General features: G+C 38.4%; 1 protein-coding gene across 2 annotated transcripts in view; it reads right to left on the reverse strand.

The window, feature by feature from the left end:
- The window catches only part of rabgap1l (RAB GTPase activating protein 1-like), a 164,483-nt gene that overhangs the window by 23,126 nt on the left and 125,023 nt on the right, over positions 1-16,334 (reverse strand). Inside the window, exon 19 of one of the 2 annotated variants that reach the window (XM_057840616.1) lies at positions 15,814-15,942. In XM_057840616.1, the coding sequence (XP_057696599.1) occupies positions 15,814-15,942 (129 nt within the window). Of the gene's footprint in view, positions 1-6,471; positions 6,725-15,813; positions 15,943-16,334 lie in introns of those variants that run through there. The other variant, XM_057840617.1, reaches the window with a different exon arrangement.

Here is a 16,334-nt window from a genome sequence, read left to right on the forward strand (position 1 = left end):
CTGCTCCGACGTCGGCCAGTTTGGCTGGCCGATCCAGGCCGCTCGGTCCTATTTGCGTGCCTGCCGAGAATGCGCTTTCCTCGGCTTGGCCATGGGCAGCCCCCCGCTCAGACGTCGGCCGGTTTGTCTACCGAGAATGGGTTATTTTCGGCTTTCATTCCTGGCGACGAGCATTGCCATCCTGCCGTGGACGCAGTAGAACAACGAGGCGTAACTTGCTCGTCGCCGGGGGCTGGCCAATCGGTGAAGACAATCAACCCCGCTGCCGTGTGTGACATGAGTCGGGGTAGTTTTGTGTGATTTTTCCTTTTCGAAAGACAAGAATAAAACTTGGAAAAGCTGCTTGGTTCGGGTTAGGATGTCGGCTAGCTGTCAGGCCTCCTGTTTTCTGTATGCCATTTACTCCGTCTCTGAAGCCGGGACAGAGAAATGACAAAAGCCGGACTAACTCCGGTGGCATAAAATACCGTTCGGGAGAGGAAGAAGTCGCCAGTTTTGACCATTATGCAGTAATTTTGCCCTGTCGTACTGAACAAATAAATTTTTTAAAAAATTGTTCATATTCCATTTAGCACAAAACTGTTATTTGTCATTACTAGAGGTGTGCAAAATTTCCGATTCTTAGATTATTCGCGATTCGGACGTGGAAGATTCGAGAACGATTTATAAACATCCAAATTCCGATTAATTATTAAAATATGCCAAGTAAAGCGGAAGTACAACACACTCAGTGCGCCGCGCGGTCAATGAGGAACGGAGCGAGAGTAGCTAAACATCATGCTTCTCATTACCCGGCCCCTCGGGTAATGCCAATGCTCAACTCACGGCTCTAGCTCAACTCATGCCACGAGATAAAAAAAAAAACACAACAACATACCTGACTGCTGCCGAAAAGCTGCTACAAAGTACATCCACATAATGTTAAGGTAGATATCATTTATATAGGACTAGATGCAATATAGATTCGGTAGCGTTAGCAGCACATCTACAAAAAGCTAGATGCGGGCGCTTTAAACGGCCGGCATCTTAAAGCAGTACACATCCCTGCAAGGCTGTTGTAGCAAACCTTCCAAGCAAACCTAATTAACTTTTTATCTAAAATAATCCTAAATCGGTAAAATATTGACTTGAATCTATCTTTAAAATAGTTTTAAAAGTTTCACATGTCGAAAGTAGACAAAAGGGAAATTATGGAATAACGGGAGCAATTTTAACAACTTTTAACGGTTGATTCACAACATTAAATTAACAAAATGTAGTTTAAAGCTGCTGATACAGAATGGGGACTGGAGTTTTTTATTTACTGTTATTTCTGTATATTTTTTTTACTGCTATATGTTAACTTGATACTGAAATAGTAGTTTGGTTTAGCCTAAGAGGATTTTTGAACAATTTTGGAACTAATGTACAAAATATATTTAAAAAAAAAAAAAAAAAAAAAAAAAAAAAAAAAGTAGGGGGGGGGTTGCATCAATAATCGTTTTATAATCGAATCGGAGCCTCTGAATCGTAATCGTAATCGAATCGTTAGGTGCCCAAAGATTCCCAGCTCTAGTCATCACCATACCATTTATTTAGCAATTGGGGAAAAATACATGGATAAAAAGAATATCCTGTAAAAATATTGGAGTAGAGAGATTGAAACAATCATGACATTTTTTTGCGCGCTATAGTAATTTCCTCATTCTGAATCTTCCCCCTCAATGGGCTGAATTCTAAATCAGATGACATCGTGACCCTGCCAACGTCATCATCCAGCTGGGGACGCTAGAGCGCTATAATGACAGGCGGGTCTAAACGGCAGATTAAAAGACTAATTTCTCGTCATTTGCACTTTGCCAAACTCTTGTATATAGTCGAATCGTCTCAAAATATGATTCTAATTCACATAATAATGCTAGTTAAGATTTTTGTTTGTGCTGTCACAGGCACTTTAAAGGTCATAGCAGTAAATGCTCAAAGCTGAGCTCAGCTGAACTGAAAAAAAACTCAAAAATATTTGTTCATTTGAATGAGTCATTAAAAAAAAAAAAAAAAAAAAAGCATATCTTTTGCTTATCTGCTGTAACAAACCAAGACAAAACACACAATTCTTAGTACGCAGATGCGCAATAGCACTTAAATATGTTGTAAGTTTAACATTTTCGATATGTGAACCTATACATGATTTACAACGGGGTGTCCAAACTGGTCCTCAACAGCCGTTGTGGGTTTCGGTTTTTGTTCCAACCGATACAGCTCAGACAGTTTAACCAATGAGGTTTCTGCTGAAACAAGAAGCATCTGACTGTAATCAACTGATTCCACTTGTAAGACACCAGATTGGTGAAAAGCTGTCCTCTTGATCCCTTCGAATGAAAACCCGAACCCACGGCAGACCTTTCTGGAATAGTTTGAAGCCCCCTGATTTACAGTATGTGCACCTATGAATGTGGCACTTCATCGACACCATCCCGGTGCCCAAAAAGCTTTACAGACGCTCACAATCACCCATACAGTACATGCACACATTCATACACCAATGAGCTGCTGTTGCTGTGCAAGTCGCTGCTAGGCCCACTGGAAGCAAATGTGAAACCACCCCATGTTCCAGTGCTGACTGCTGCTGGAAAAAGCTAGAGGGACAAAGCGACAATTTGAAGGTAATGCTGCGCCGAGAGGGAATTCTCCACGTAAAAAGCAGGATAAAAAACGAACACTAAGACACTCAAAGGGCTAATGAATCACATATCATCCATTTCCCCATTCCATTTCCATTGCGAGTGACTACTTTGCTTGCAATGGCCAAACCTGACACCGTTTCACAAGCAAATATTGGTACAACCAGGTACTATGCGGAATTATTTTCGGTCTCCTGTCAGCTGGGGTTCCAAGCATTCTGAGCTGATACCATGTGAGTGATGGAAAGCAATGCTTATCACTTGAGCAGATTTGGAATTGTGGTGTCACTGTAAAGCAATACACTGCAAGAAATTACAGCAAAAAACACACAGGATTATCTTATTATACATTGGTGTTTTATTTGTTTTCTTGCTAGTCTGTCTCCCTTCATGGCCAACAGCCACATGTAAAGAATTAAAGGGAGACTTTCATTGTTATTTGGGTTTCTTTTTCTGACCGATTCAGTCTGGTGATTTTTTTTCAGTTTCTCATGATTGCTGAAGCGATACTACTTCAATGTGCAAGACAGACTGCCAAAAAGTGAAGCATGTGGAGCGGAGTATAGCCGCCCAGCGGAAAAAGCGATGACCCTTTGTGAACTTTTTTTAGAATAAACTACAGCAACTAATGTATAAGTTTGAAGATCAAAGTTAAAGGTCACACAGTATACTTTTTTAACCCATGGTAAAATGTTGTTTTTTATCATCTAGAGTTGCTATGTGCAACTGAGTATGTACCTCGAGGATTTAAAACAGATGCACCTTCTTTGCTGTTGACAGCAGTTTTTGTGAAACTAATTGTTTTCTGATGCTACTTCCTGGGTGAATGATTGACACATCTTGGACCAATAAGGCAGTCTACTCACGAGGCAAAAGTTTGGCATACCAGGCTAACTAACAATGGCAACAACTTGGCAACATATAATGTTATGTTCATTGAAACATGCTTTTATCAAAGAAAGTAAACATTTGATATGTTTTCACCGTCCCCCCCCCAAATTGTAGGTACAGCTCCAGCCACAAGAATAACTTTGTTGCCAAAGTCTCCAGTCACCGATATAAATAAAATAAATTCTCTCGTGTATTCTCTGACGCAGGAGTTATGTGTAAAGGGGAAACACGGTATATAGTAGAGTTTCACGATTCGCAAAACTTTTTGGAGACACAGTACTGAAGACAACCCACAACGGCTTTAGCCCACTGCACAGTTTAGCGTCAAGGTCATTTTATAGTCCAAGATACGGTAATATCTATTTAAAGCACACCTCCCGTGATCAGCTGAAAAGTACTCCCTCCACCATGATAGACCATATATATTTTTCCAGCTGATAACCGGAGGTAGAGTTTAATGAGCCAGTTTTTTCCATCTCTACTTAATGTGACATTTTTTTCCCATTTTTACCCACAAATGCTTTGTAATAAACTTCTGAGAAATTAAAGTTACTTAGTCCCCACAGGTATTTTTATCTACAGCGAAAAAAAAAAAAAAAAAACTTAAAATGACCAGCTCTATATAAAATTGATGCAACGATGATAGAAAAAATCTCTTACGGAATTATTTGCAATACAAAAACACTGAGACAATGAGAAACATTGTGGTTACGAAAAAAAAAATAAAACATCAGTATTGTCTTCTTCACTCTTTGCGGATTTATTTGCGTTAATCATAAAGTGCAAAACATTTCCTCGAACAGTGGGTTTGAAGGAAGAAGGTGATATTGAAGGAAATGTTTAGATAAAGTGGTTACAAAGCAGTTTCTTTTATGTGTGTGGTGGGTGCTATTTAAATGCTACATCAAGCGGCAGTGAAAACACTACAGGGAAATATACCGTAATTTTCAGACTATAAGCCGCTACTTTTCCCCCTCATTTTGAATCCTGCAGCTTATAGTCCAGTGTGGCTTACTTGTTGAATTATTTGGGTTAAAAGCTAACACTTTATTTGACAGCTGCGTCATAAGACTGCCATTCGATCGTCATAAATATGACGTAGCACTACGACGGGCAAAAATGAATGCTTGTGGCTGATGTCATTAAGTGTCATCTGGCAAATCATGTCACTAACTACATTTGTGTCCAGCTCGGATATTTTACATCCATTCGAAATTGAGATAATTTGCCGGATGCCACAAAATTACATCTGTCATAAGCATTTATTAATGCACATGGCAGTGTCATGTAAAAATTATGACGGTCCTATGACACCCTTATGGTGCCACTGTCAAATAAAGTAATACCAAATACCATAACTAGCAATTTATGAAAAAACTGGCACAGTAAATGAAGAAATAATTAGCACAGAACATGAATTTTGATTGTAATTTACATCTGTAGTGTTGCAATGCATGCTAGGAGGCAAATTGGAGGACAATGGTATTGACAGCAGGTGGCAGCAGATGTTGACTGTCTTCCCCAAGCGAGCAGTGATGGCCAAATGAAACCTCTTGAAGAAATGAATCTTTGCAGCCAATTGGTTCAAAATGTCATGGTGGTTCACTTGGTCTTATGACAGTGATTATGATGCCGCTGTCAAATAATGTGTTACCGGTTAATATGTTTTGGTATAAATATCTCATACAACAGTGAGGACAACTGCAGATTACAGTCCAGTGTGGCTTATCTACGAACAAATGCCGTTTTTGTCTCAAATTTGGTGGGTGGCGGCTTATAGTCAGGGGCGCCTTACAGTTCCAAAATTACGGTAATATTTTGCATCTCACCCTATATTTAGCAGACTTTTGTTGAAATCAGTGGTAATCAGTCTGCGATTCATGGGGTGACAAGCCAATAAAAACTAAACTAAAATATAAAATGCAAAATATTAGTAATACAATACAATATCATATAATATAATACATATAATATATAATGTATAATATATAATATTTGAAACTTGTAATTTGGGGAAAAAAAAAAAAGTTATAATGAAATAAAAATGACCTATGATTAAAAATCCCAAACTATTATAACTTTGTTGAACACACCAGAGTAATTGACTCTCAAATACTCAGGTTTATATTAAATTATACTCACGATCCTTAAAGCTGATTGTTGCTTAGCTGTATGCAGATTATACACTTAAAACTTCAAACCTAAACTACTAAGTTTGAATCTGACTGAGGAAATGGTAGATGTTGTGCAGCATCAGATGGTACCATGCGCACTTTTGAGATGACCTGGATCCAACTGAAAATGGAGTGAGTCCCAAATCTCTAGGATAAAATCGCATGCTGGAGCCCGAGTGCCATACTGGGAATTTTCTATCTAAAGTTGCGTGAGTGTGTCTGCATGCGTGTGCATATGGTGATGAGGCCTCGGCCCCATGGCAGTCCAGAAAGAGTTTGAATATTGAAATAAGGACAAAGGCAAGTGGACATCCCAGGAAAAACTAGGGCATGGAATTCAATTAGCCACGTGAGGCAAACAAACCAGCTCCCACATACACACACATACACACACAAGGCCTCTATTGATTCCAATTCATATGTAATTAATTGTAATGGAAACAAACTTCACTTTCGAACAGGACTGACTGACAAGGCTTTGCCACTGCAAACGGCAACCAACAGACAATCAGTGGGAAAACAACACACACTTGGACATACTGTAAACATGATCCCATTACAGTTACTACGTAATAGGTACCACATTGCATTAAAGGTCTAGACTCTTAACAATATAAAATTACAAATTAACAACAAATGACGAAGAAATGAAAGCAGTTGGACCTTTTTGGCCTCAGATTGTTATATACAGTTGAAATTAAATCCCGAGCAATTAAAAATGCATAATCGGTACAGAACACACATACCACAGGCCGAGGAGCTCTGACAGGTCTGGAGTGGGCAACCAAACGGGCCAGGGTATCCTCTTCACCCGGCCGCTCAACTACATGAGCATCGTAAGCCACCACAATGGACACCTCCTGCATCATCTTTGCGCCCCCTCGCTTGTAACCGTCAGCAAAGAGGAAGCGGTTGAAATGAACGAAGATGAGGAAGAAAGCATCAGAGAGCGACTAGAGAGGAGTGTAGCTGACAGCTCTTGCGTCTCTCTGATAAAAGAGGAGGCGACTGGCTGCTTTCAAGAGTCTCAGGAGTGGAGCCCTGCCCACTGAGCGGAGGGTGGCGGGGGAAGTGAGGGAATAGTACAACACACCTGTTTGTTTCTCAACCCCCCCACCTCCAATCCGCTCCCTGAAACACTAGCGGTGCATGACAAAGGGGATGACAACTTTGCTTTCTTCTTTTCTGCTGACTGATCCCACATCAATTTCTCTTCTTTCTAAACAGCCTGAAATATGTATTTAATTAAAACAAATACATCAAGAGTAATTTCAACAGCTTTGTTAACACCTATCCTCGAGGCACATGAAAAAGGAAGTTGCCACGCGAATTACTTGTTCCTTACTAAACATTGCTGCCAGATACAGTATGATGTCAAAACAACTCGACAAAGGGGCTCCTCCCCACTGCCAAATATATATAAATTATTGAATTCCACTGTTTACTTTTCAAATTAATTTAAGTTTTTGAAAAAAAATGTGTCAACGTGGTGTATCTTTGGAGAAAGTAATTTGAATTAAAAAAATGTGTCAACGTGCTGCATCTTTGGAGAAAGTGGTTTGAATTGTCTGATACTATCAAGCAAGTGAAACCTGTATCCCATGTTATTTAGTCTGGGTGTTGCAGTGAATTAACTGCTGTGAACAATGAACTCATTGTTGCTGTAATTATGGACAGTAGTAATTGGCAACAATGATTACTTAAGATGTGAAGGAATGCACAATATTTTTGTGCATGATAAACAAATACATAGTAAATACATGTTTCTCATCGCATATACCCAAAGCTCATTGTACCTTTAACACACACAAAAAAAAGATCAAAATAATACAATTTTATATGTAAATAGACAGTTATTTTGAGCAAAGAAATGCTCAACAGTCAAAAAGATAAGTAGACATGACTAAGGTTGGATATCGTTTGAGTTTTATCTAATACCAGTTACTACTCAGTTCCAGTAGTGATTGCTCTAAGACTGCAAGGGAAGCTCAGCTTCTCTAAAAAATAAGTGATCAAATATATACTGTTACATTTACATTTCATTGACTAAATGCGCTACAACGTGCTCAACTTTTGTTGAGAATTAACACTGGTTATGATGCGACTTGCTTTTCATTCGTTCGCGCATCTTCAGTCCTTCAAACAGTGTGGACGCTGGTTCGTCTCCAGAGTTGAGAGTGCATTGTTCCACTAAGCACACAGGGAAACATTGGACGCTCTGCCTCTCTAGGGGTCTATGGGCAGTGGGTGGGGTTCGACTGGCCCGGACGCTCTCTTAGCTGCATGGATTGGATGATCTGTCTGAGGCTAAATTCCTTTTTAATTGACAGTGAAATGAGCGAATCAGTGATCTTGTCATATAAGCGTGTGCCAATACATCGATTATTAGATTCATCGAGATTCCACACATGACGATACGATTACGATTGATAAATCTTCAAAAACGATGATTTCCCCTAATAACGTAATGACAGCTCGCTGCTGGTGGAACAAAATTCAAGACACGTCTGCCGCCCGGACACCTAAAGAGATGCACAAGATGGCTGCAGCGGAAGTTACTGAGCGAGAAATTTACTCCTGTTCAAAAGACTCGAAAATATATTTGTGTATGAGACAGGCAAGAACCGGGTCGTGCTTTTGGTTGTCTTCTGTGTGCAAGTCATGTTTTTTAGAGCGAGAGCAAAAGAGAGATTCGTTTCTCCTTGCCTTTCAGTTGCCCAGCACTAGGGCAGGGCGGTAAACCGAAAATTTACCGTCACCGAAATTCTTAACGATGACCGACATAATTTTGACCATGTCGGTAAATTCGGTAAATTAATAAAACAAGAAAATATAGTCTTTTCATCCCGCTTTGATTCTGTGTTGTTCGTCTATGTTCATTCCCCTTTAAGAAAGCACTCAATGGGCTTACGTAGGGAGTCACGTGATCATCAAGAAGCCAATCAAACAAAATCCCGGTAAGCTAACGCTAGCAGCTAACGCTACAAGCAAAACGTGATGGAGTGTGGCTTAAGGGAGGTTCACCAAACTTTCAACCGACATTTAGTAGACTCTTGGTGGCATCCAGACGGGCTTTCACCCGCTGTCCTCCCTTGTTCTCACGATTTCCGGAGATGGTGCTTTCAGTGCTTTCTACTGGTAGCCAGGCTAACGCTAGCTAGCGGCTAACGCTACAAATGAACGTGATGGAGTCGGATAGCGGCTCTAACCTTGTCGAAACGGCTGAACTTAATGAGTGGATTGGGCACGGACTGCATCTAGCAATTACTATGTGGCGTTATTTTGTATCTGTCTGTGTGTGATTCCTCTGATAGCTTTTGTGATGGTAAAGCATTCAGCATAAAGTACAATCCAACGGCGAAACTTATAATGACCGAGAAATGGCCCCAGTTATTTTTCTGTATGTGCTTATTTCTGTGTCATTATTGCTATCATAAAATCTTAAGCGTTTCATTTGAAGAAGATCAATATAGCTTTAATATGTGTGTCTCTCTCTGTTTGTTTGGGGGTTCATTTGTGCGTGCATTTATTAGAAAATGCACTGGGGGGGACCCTGAAACCATAATGTAAACACTTGTATTTAATAATTATGTCACAGCAGCCATTAAAAATAAGTTGTCTTTTTGAAGTGTACTGTTCAAGCTGCAAGTCATTTGTGTTACAATGACATGTTTGCACAGGCATATTGATTTTGATAATGTACATTGTTCAAGTCATACACGCTGTTATAAATGTTCATACTTGAATTCTTATTGCTTACAATACATTTTTATAAATTTAATGTTTAGACTGCATGTACAATTGTTAAATACAGTATATGAAATTGAATGCTGGTAAATAAATCAACAAGAAACAGTTCATCTGTATTTCATGCATTGATTCAGATTTTCAAAATATATAACAGTACGCTTGGGCGAATTTATCGTCATTTATCGTTATCGAGATAAATCTGCTCAATTTATCGTGATACATGTTTAAGGCCATATCGCCCAGCCCTACCCAGCACTAGGTTCAAGTCGTGTTAATTGGAAAATATCCCTTGTGTATTCCCGTGTCCGTCTATCAGAGGTGAGTACACGAAACGTCTTGTACTGTTTAGCTTTTATTGTTGTTGTTTTTGAGATGCTACTAGCTAGCGCCGAGCGCTATGCTAATTCGCAACTTAGCTAACATGTATTTCCATGTCAATTTGTGTATTGTTTAGTGGTGTACAAAAGTTACTCCAGATGTAGAACTTTTAAAACCAGGATTAAGTACAGCGGTAATACTACCAATGGCAAAATAGTACAGAAATCTGTAAATAGTATATTGGTTAAAAGAAGTCTTATTTCTAAACAACACTTGGAAATACACTTTAATACAACACTTAAATACTCTTTGTTTGTTTCCAGAAAATGTGGAATTAATTCCACCAATGTAAATTTTATTGTATTGTTGAGAGAAATAAGTACTGCTTTTGAAACAGCTAATGTTTTTTGCACCTTCTTGTGAAAACGATTAGCTTAAGGTCAGCTTTGTGATGTATAGGCATGTTGAGAAACAAGTACTGACTTTGAAATTGTTAACGTTTTTGCACTTTTTGTTTAAAAAAAAAAAAAAAAAAAAAAAAAAAAAAAAAAAAGCAGCTTCAGGGCAGCATTTTGTTGTAATAATGGACATAAACTTGTTTGGCTACTTTATTAATTAATAATGTATGATGCATCGACAAAAGTGATAACTGCGATCATCGCCAATACCGTGATCATCGTTCAATGATTGAATCGTTGCACCCTGAATCGTAATTTAATCGAATTGTGGGGTGCCTTAGATGGCACACCCCTATTGACATACATATTAACATCCACGAGAGGTATTTTTCAACTTTCATTCCATTGTTCTGAGTTGAACCGGAGACTTTCATAATCATTCTAGGGACACTTGCCTTGTTAAAAACAACTAGCGAAAAATTGAGCTTCTATTTCGGGTTTTTTAGATATTTAATTGTAGCTGCTTTTATTTGGAGACTTGACTTCTGGCAATCTAATTTCTTTCCCTACCAAGCATGGGGTGCCGCTGATCCCCTCCACTGTCACAAATGCCTCACAGGTGGACACACTTTGAGCTTCCACTAATTGAAAACATCCGCCAGTGCTCTGTACTTTTCAAAATGGTTACAGTGCTTCTACAATACTTCAACTGATACTCCCCCTAGCAACCCCTCCCAAAAAAACCCCACACACACAGATTAAGTGAAAAACACGACCACTTAATGCAACTTAGAGTAAATATTTTAAAATTCGAAATATGAGTAACATTAAATAAATAAGTCAATTAAATATATATATAAAATATACCGGTATATACATACATATGTACTGTATACTTATATATTTTAGGGCTGTCAAACGATCAAAATTTTTAACCGAGCTAATCACAGCTTAAAAATGATTTAATTGTAATTAATTGCAATTCAAACCATCTCTAAAATATGCCATATTTTTCTGTAAATTACTGTTGGAATGGAAAGATAAGACACAAGATGGATATATACATTCAACATACTGTACATAAGTACTGTATTTGTTTATCATAACAATAAATCCACAAGATGGCGTCAACCTTATTAACATTCTTTCTGTTAAAGGCATCCACGGATAGAAAGACTTGTAGTTGAAAGACTTGTAGTTCTTAAAAGATAAATGTTAGATCAATTTATAGTAGTTTTATATTAAAACCCCTCTTAATGTTTTCGTTTGAATAAAATTTGTAAAATTTTCAATCAAAAAAAATAAACTAGTAGCTTGCCTTTGTTGACATAGCCGAGCGGTGACGTCACATGGTCTCCCACGGTGTCTTTAACTACCGGTACATAAGGTAATGATTGAAATACACCACAAGGTGTCAATGGTAAGTTTTAACTTACTTAGAAAAAGCCAATGAGTGTGTTTTGTCCCTCGACTGACGCCGTAGTTCCCTGTTTCCATTGTAGTTCAGGGTCATTTGAGTGCTGGCTTCACAACGTACGAGACCTCTGATAGTTTGTATATCGTGACTAAATATTGCTATCCAGTGTATTTGTTGAGCTAAACGAAACGTTTGAATTAAGTTTGACCAAAATCTGATGAAGTTTTATGTGTATTTTGCATAGCTATTTTGATTGGGAATGCCAGTTCTCTTTTCTTTTTGTGAACATTATTTTTTTTTAAAGATAGGAATATTATTTTTGTCGTGCTTTCACTAAATGATACTTATGTTTGCCTTTAAAGGAGTTGCTGAAGCTTATGCCAATAAATGGCGCGGTCCAATGAACACCTGTGTCCACTCGCCTTTCTCCCTGCCTCTTACCTCTCACATGTGCAAAAAACAACATCATTGTAATCTGTTTGAGGCAATGCATGAGCAGGTCATTCCGCTCATGCGTTAAATGCGTCAAATATTTTAACGTGATTAATTTAAAAAAAAAAAAAAATCACCGCCTGTTAACGCGATAAATTTGACAGTATTTATATAAACAAACACCGCCACACAATTATGGACCGAAATGTTCGTTTTCAATTGTTCTGGTTACCATGTGTTTCTTCGGCTCCAGTACCAAATTGATATCGGGTTTCGGTTACCAACCCTATATGTATGTGACATTTGAACACATAAGTATTTGCCTTAGATTCAGCCCAAAGGATGCCTAAGATGCTGAGAAATTCAAATTCTTGCTGTAATCCTCAAAAAAGCTAAGCCAGTCTACTCCTAGAGCTGATCAAACTAAGGTGGCAAGGAATGTGTTCGCTATTTTAAGCAGCTTACAGAGTTCAGCTGATCCGCTTTATATGTTGACAGAGAAAAACATAAAAAGGACTGGGCCTGAAGAGAGAATACGATTTAGGCGTGGAATGGTTTCCAGGATTTTCTTGAAAATACAGTGGAATTCTTAAGGTTTCTTTTTCTCTCCATACAACATATTACCTGCAGACGCATTTGCATCTATGTAAAAATGAGTCTTTGGAAGAGTAGGAACATCTAATTGATAATCTTCTACAACTGGTCCATTTAGAGGTTGCCACAGTGTGTCATCTTTTTCCATGTCAGCCTATCATCTGCATCGCACCTTTCAAACACTAATTGTCTTCATAACTTCAATCATCAAATCGATCTACTTTCTCTTAGGTCTTCCTTGCCATCTCTTGCCTGGTAGCACCATCTTCAACACCCATTTAACAATATATTCATGATTTTTCCACTGGTTGTGTCCAAACCACAGCATCTGCTCTCTTGAACTTTCTCCAAAATATCCCACCATGGCTGTTCCTCTAATGAAATAATTTTCGATCCTATCCAACTTTGTCACCCCTAGAAAGAAACTCAACATCACCACTGTCCTGTAAACTTTGGCCTAGTCTAGTAGACTTTCTACCTCCTTTCCACAATCAAAGTTGCTCTGGACTATTGACTCAAAATTAACAGTACCTCACCTTCACTATTTCTTCTCTTTGTCGCATCATTTTCTTCTACTTCACTCCACTCGGTCATCAACTAATTGACAATATGGTACTCTCATTTCATCTGTGTTCTGAAATATGTGTCATGTAATGTCAGCGTTCTGTTAGCAGTGTTCTTTTCCATCTGATTTTGAATTAGATGTTCAATTGGCTACATCCACCTGAACATCCTTAATCAGGGCAAGAATTTCTTTCTTCCCTCTGACTCTTTCTCATTCCCCCCTGTGTCTTTCCAAGTCTCTCATTCTTAACAATGTACTCTACATATAGTATTTTCCACAGGGAACATTCTACTTCACAAGTTGAAGTGTGGCTTGTCTAAAAGTAGTCCTTTGAAGAAGGTGTCCCACGGGATGGACGCTTAAGAAACTGCACATTGAGGAGAACAAACTATGTAAAGCTTCTGTCTACGCACTGCCAAGAACATGAAATATTTTCTTATTGAAGGCTGGACAACAGGTTTATAATAATAATAAAACTTTATAACAATAATAAAACTTCAATAAAACATCAAGGATAAAAGCATGTTCTCATCAGCTTGTGCATGCAAGACACCAAAACATGTTTAATAATGTTGTTGTGTGTTTTTTTTTTTTTTTTTTTGCGTGTGTAGAAGTGAAATGCTACAACACTATATTGCACAGGAAAGGAAAATTATTCTAAAGAACCAGCAATAAAGGTGACGTCTTACAGGATGCCCCAAAACAGACGTTCACCAACAAGCTTTTAAACACATAATCCCAACATTTTAAGTCACTCTTGTCTTTGGATAACAAACTAGGAAAATGCCTAAAATTTGAAATATGAACTGATGCAGATTATAAGAACGGAACATAGGAGTGACTGAAGAAGAGGGGGAGAGGGGTGGAGGGAAAGTTATCTATTCCATCTTTCCCTGCCAACTCTTTCCTACTCCCCCTCTCTCTTTTACTCACACACAATTCACAGGGACTAAATCAAATGTATTTCATTGTGTACCAGTTTGGGTCTCAAGTGACCTCTGCAAATTCCCTAAATGCCAGAAGTCTTAGTAAAGCCAGGAGAATGATGATAAGGTGTTTGTGAGAGGGCCACTGAGGAATGTCAATGAAAGACTAAGAAATTTCTGGCCACCATCCATGGAAGCCACATTATATCTGATAACACTGGAACCAAGTCAGTAACGAACATGATTGCTCAACATAAACTAATAAGACAACCATGAATGAAATCTAAACACACAGCAAGCAAAGTGAACTAACTTATTACCGTATTTTTCGGACTATAAGTCGCAGTTTTTTTTTTTTTTCATAGTTTGGCTGGAGGTGCGACTTATACTCGGGAGCGACTTATGTGTGAAATTATAAACACATTATGATATCATTTCACATGTTATTTTGTTGTTTTGGAGTGACACTGATGGTTTGGTAAACTTGTTAGCATGTTCTTTATGCTATATTCATCTGAATAACTCTTAATAGCTATGGCCACGTTCGCGTTCTGCCTTTGGCAATGCGTGTTCAATTGTATTATTGACTTTTTTTATATTGAAATGCATGCTTTTAGTTTGTGGCGCTTTCACGCCCAAGTGGGGGCGCACTCGCACTTGTTTACGCAAAGAAGAGCGCTCACACGCCAGAAGAAGACGGACGGCTACGCAGCGTCTGAGCGAGTAGGCGAGAGAGAGAGAGAGAAACACGGCTGTGAACTTACGTTCATTGTTTATGCTTGTAAAATATCAGGCAACGCCTGTGTGTATCATCTTTTCTGTTGTTGTTGTTGTGTGTTTTCAACCCGCGATCGGACACTTAGAGCCAGTTGTGTGGTTGTTTGAATGATGTGCTAATGCTAGCGAACGCATGCTAACCGTTTGTGTCATTGCTGTAATAGCAGCTAATTATCATTTATTTACGTTGAGGCGAACCTGTTTGGTATCGAGGATGAAATTGATTTGTATTATTTCTATTTTTAGTTTCACTCTTCAAATGATGGTGTCATAACGACGGCCAAAATTAAGTCAGCAAATTATACGGACATCATACGGACGTCCAGCATCGTCATTTGGGAGTTTAGCTCGCTGTATAGCCAGGACCGAGCCGTAGCGTCCTGGTTAGGAGAGTATATTCGCATTTCATACATGCATCATGTAACATTATCATACTGTGTTGCATTCAGCATGTTGTTCTCTATTGTATTTTTATATTAAATTGGCTTTCAAGATGACATATCTGTTCTATGTGTTGGATTTTATCAAGTAAATTTACCCCAAAATACAACTTATACTCCAGTGCGACTTATATATGTTTTTTTCCTCTTCGTTTGGCATTTTATGGCTGGTGCGACTTATACTCAGGTGCGACTTATAGTCCGAAAAACACGGTATTTAAAACAAATAAGATCTGTAGTAATTGTAGCGTTTCGAAAACAAACTGGATATAAGATCAACTTTTCATGAATCTAATTGTACAAGGCACCTGAATAAATTTGCAACGGTACTCAATAGTTCTGAAATTAGCAAGGGTGTACCCCTATGCTCTTTGTTAATAGTTAAACACGTTCCCGGCTAAAGCTTGGATTAAAAAAAAAAAAAAAAAAAGAGAACGAGTGCTTGTTGCACACTCTTCGAAAGGGCCAAACCTTTATGTTGCAAGCTTGTTCCATCAGTCTTCTTGCGTTCTCTGCAGCTCTGTAACGTTTAGGGAGTTGTACTCTGAAGAATTTGAGAGCCCCTTCAAAGTCTGCCTGCAAGAGATCCTCTTTGGAAGTCTGTAGGGAAACAGGTGGGGTCAGGTGAGGAGGGAAGTGCAAATGTTAGTCATGCATGTTTTTAATGAGTTTTATTTTGGTAACCTTTACTCGATTATGTATTTCACTTCATTGGAAATGAATGCAAAGCTTTCTAAACTATAATATTTACACAGAGTTTAATAATTGGCTATTATTTCTTCGTACAGGTGAAGAAACCATGAACATTTCCCTCAATATGAAAACTTTGAATTCACTGGGAACTGAATGTTGTTTATTTTTATAAATTCACTGGGCCATTTGGGAATGTCTAGGAATAGTGTAATGTAGTATATTGGTAAAAATCAGAGTGATGTATTTTAGAACCACCTTTAGCCTATGTATTTGCTTGCTTCCATTAGTAAAAGTTGAGG

Source organism: Corythoichthys intestinalis, chromosome 7 (genome assembly GCF_030265065.1).
Source record: "Corythoichthys intestinalis isolate RoL2023-P3 chromosome 7, ASM3026506v1, whole genome shotgun sequence".
Classification (NCBI taxonomy): domain Eukaryota; kingdom Metazoa; phylum Chordata; class Actinopteri; order Syngnathiformes; family Syngnathidae; genus Corythoichthys; species Corythoichthys intestinalis.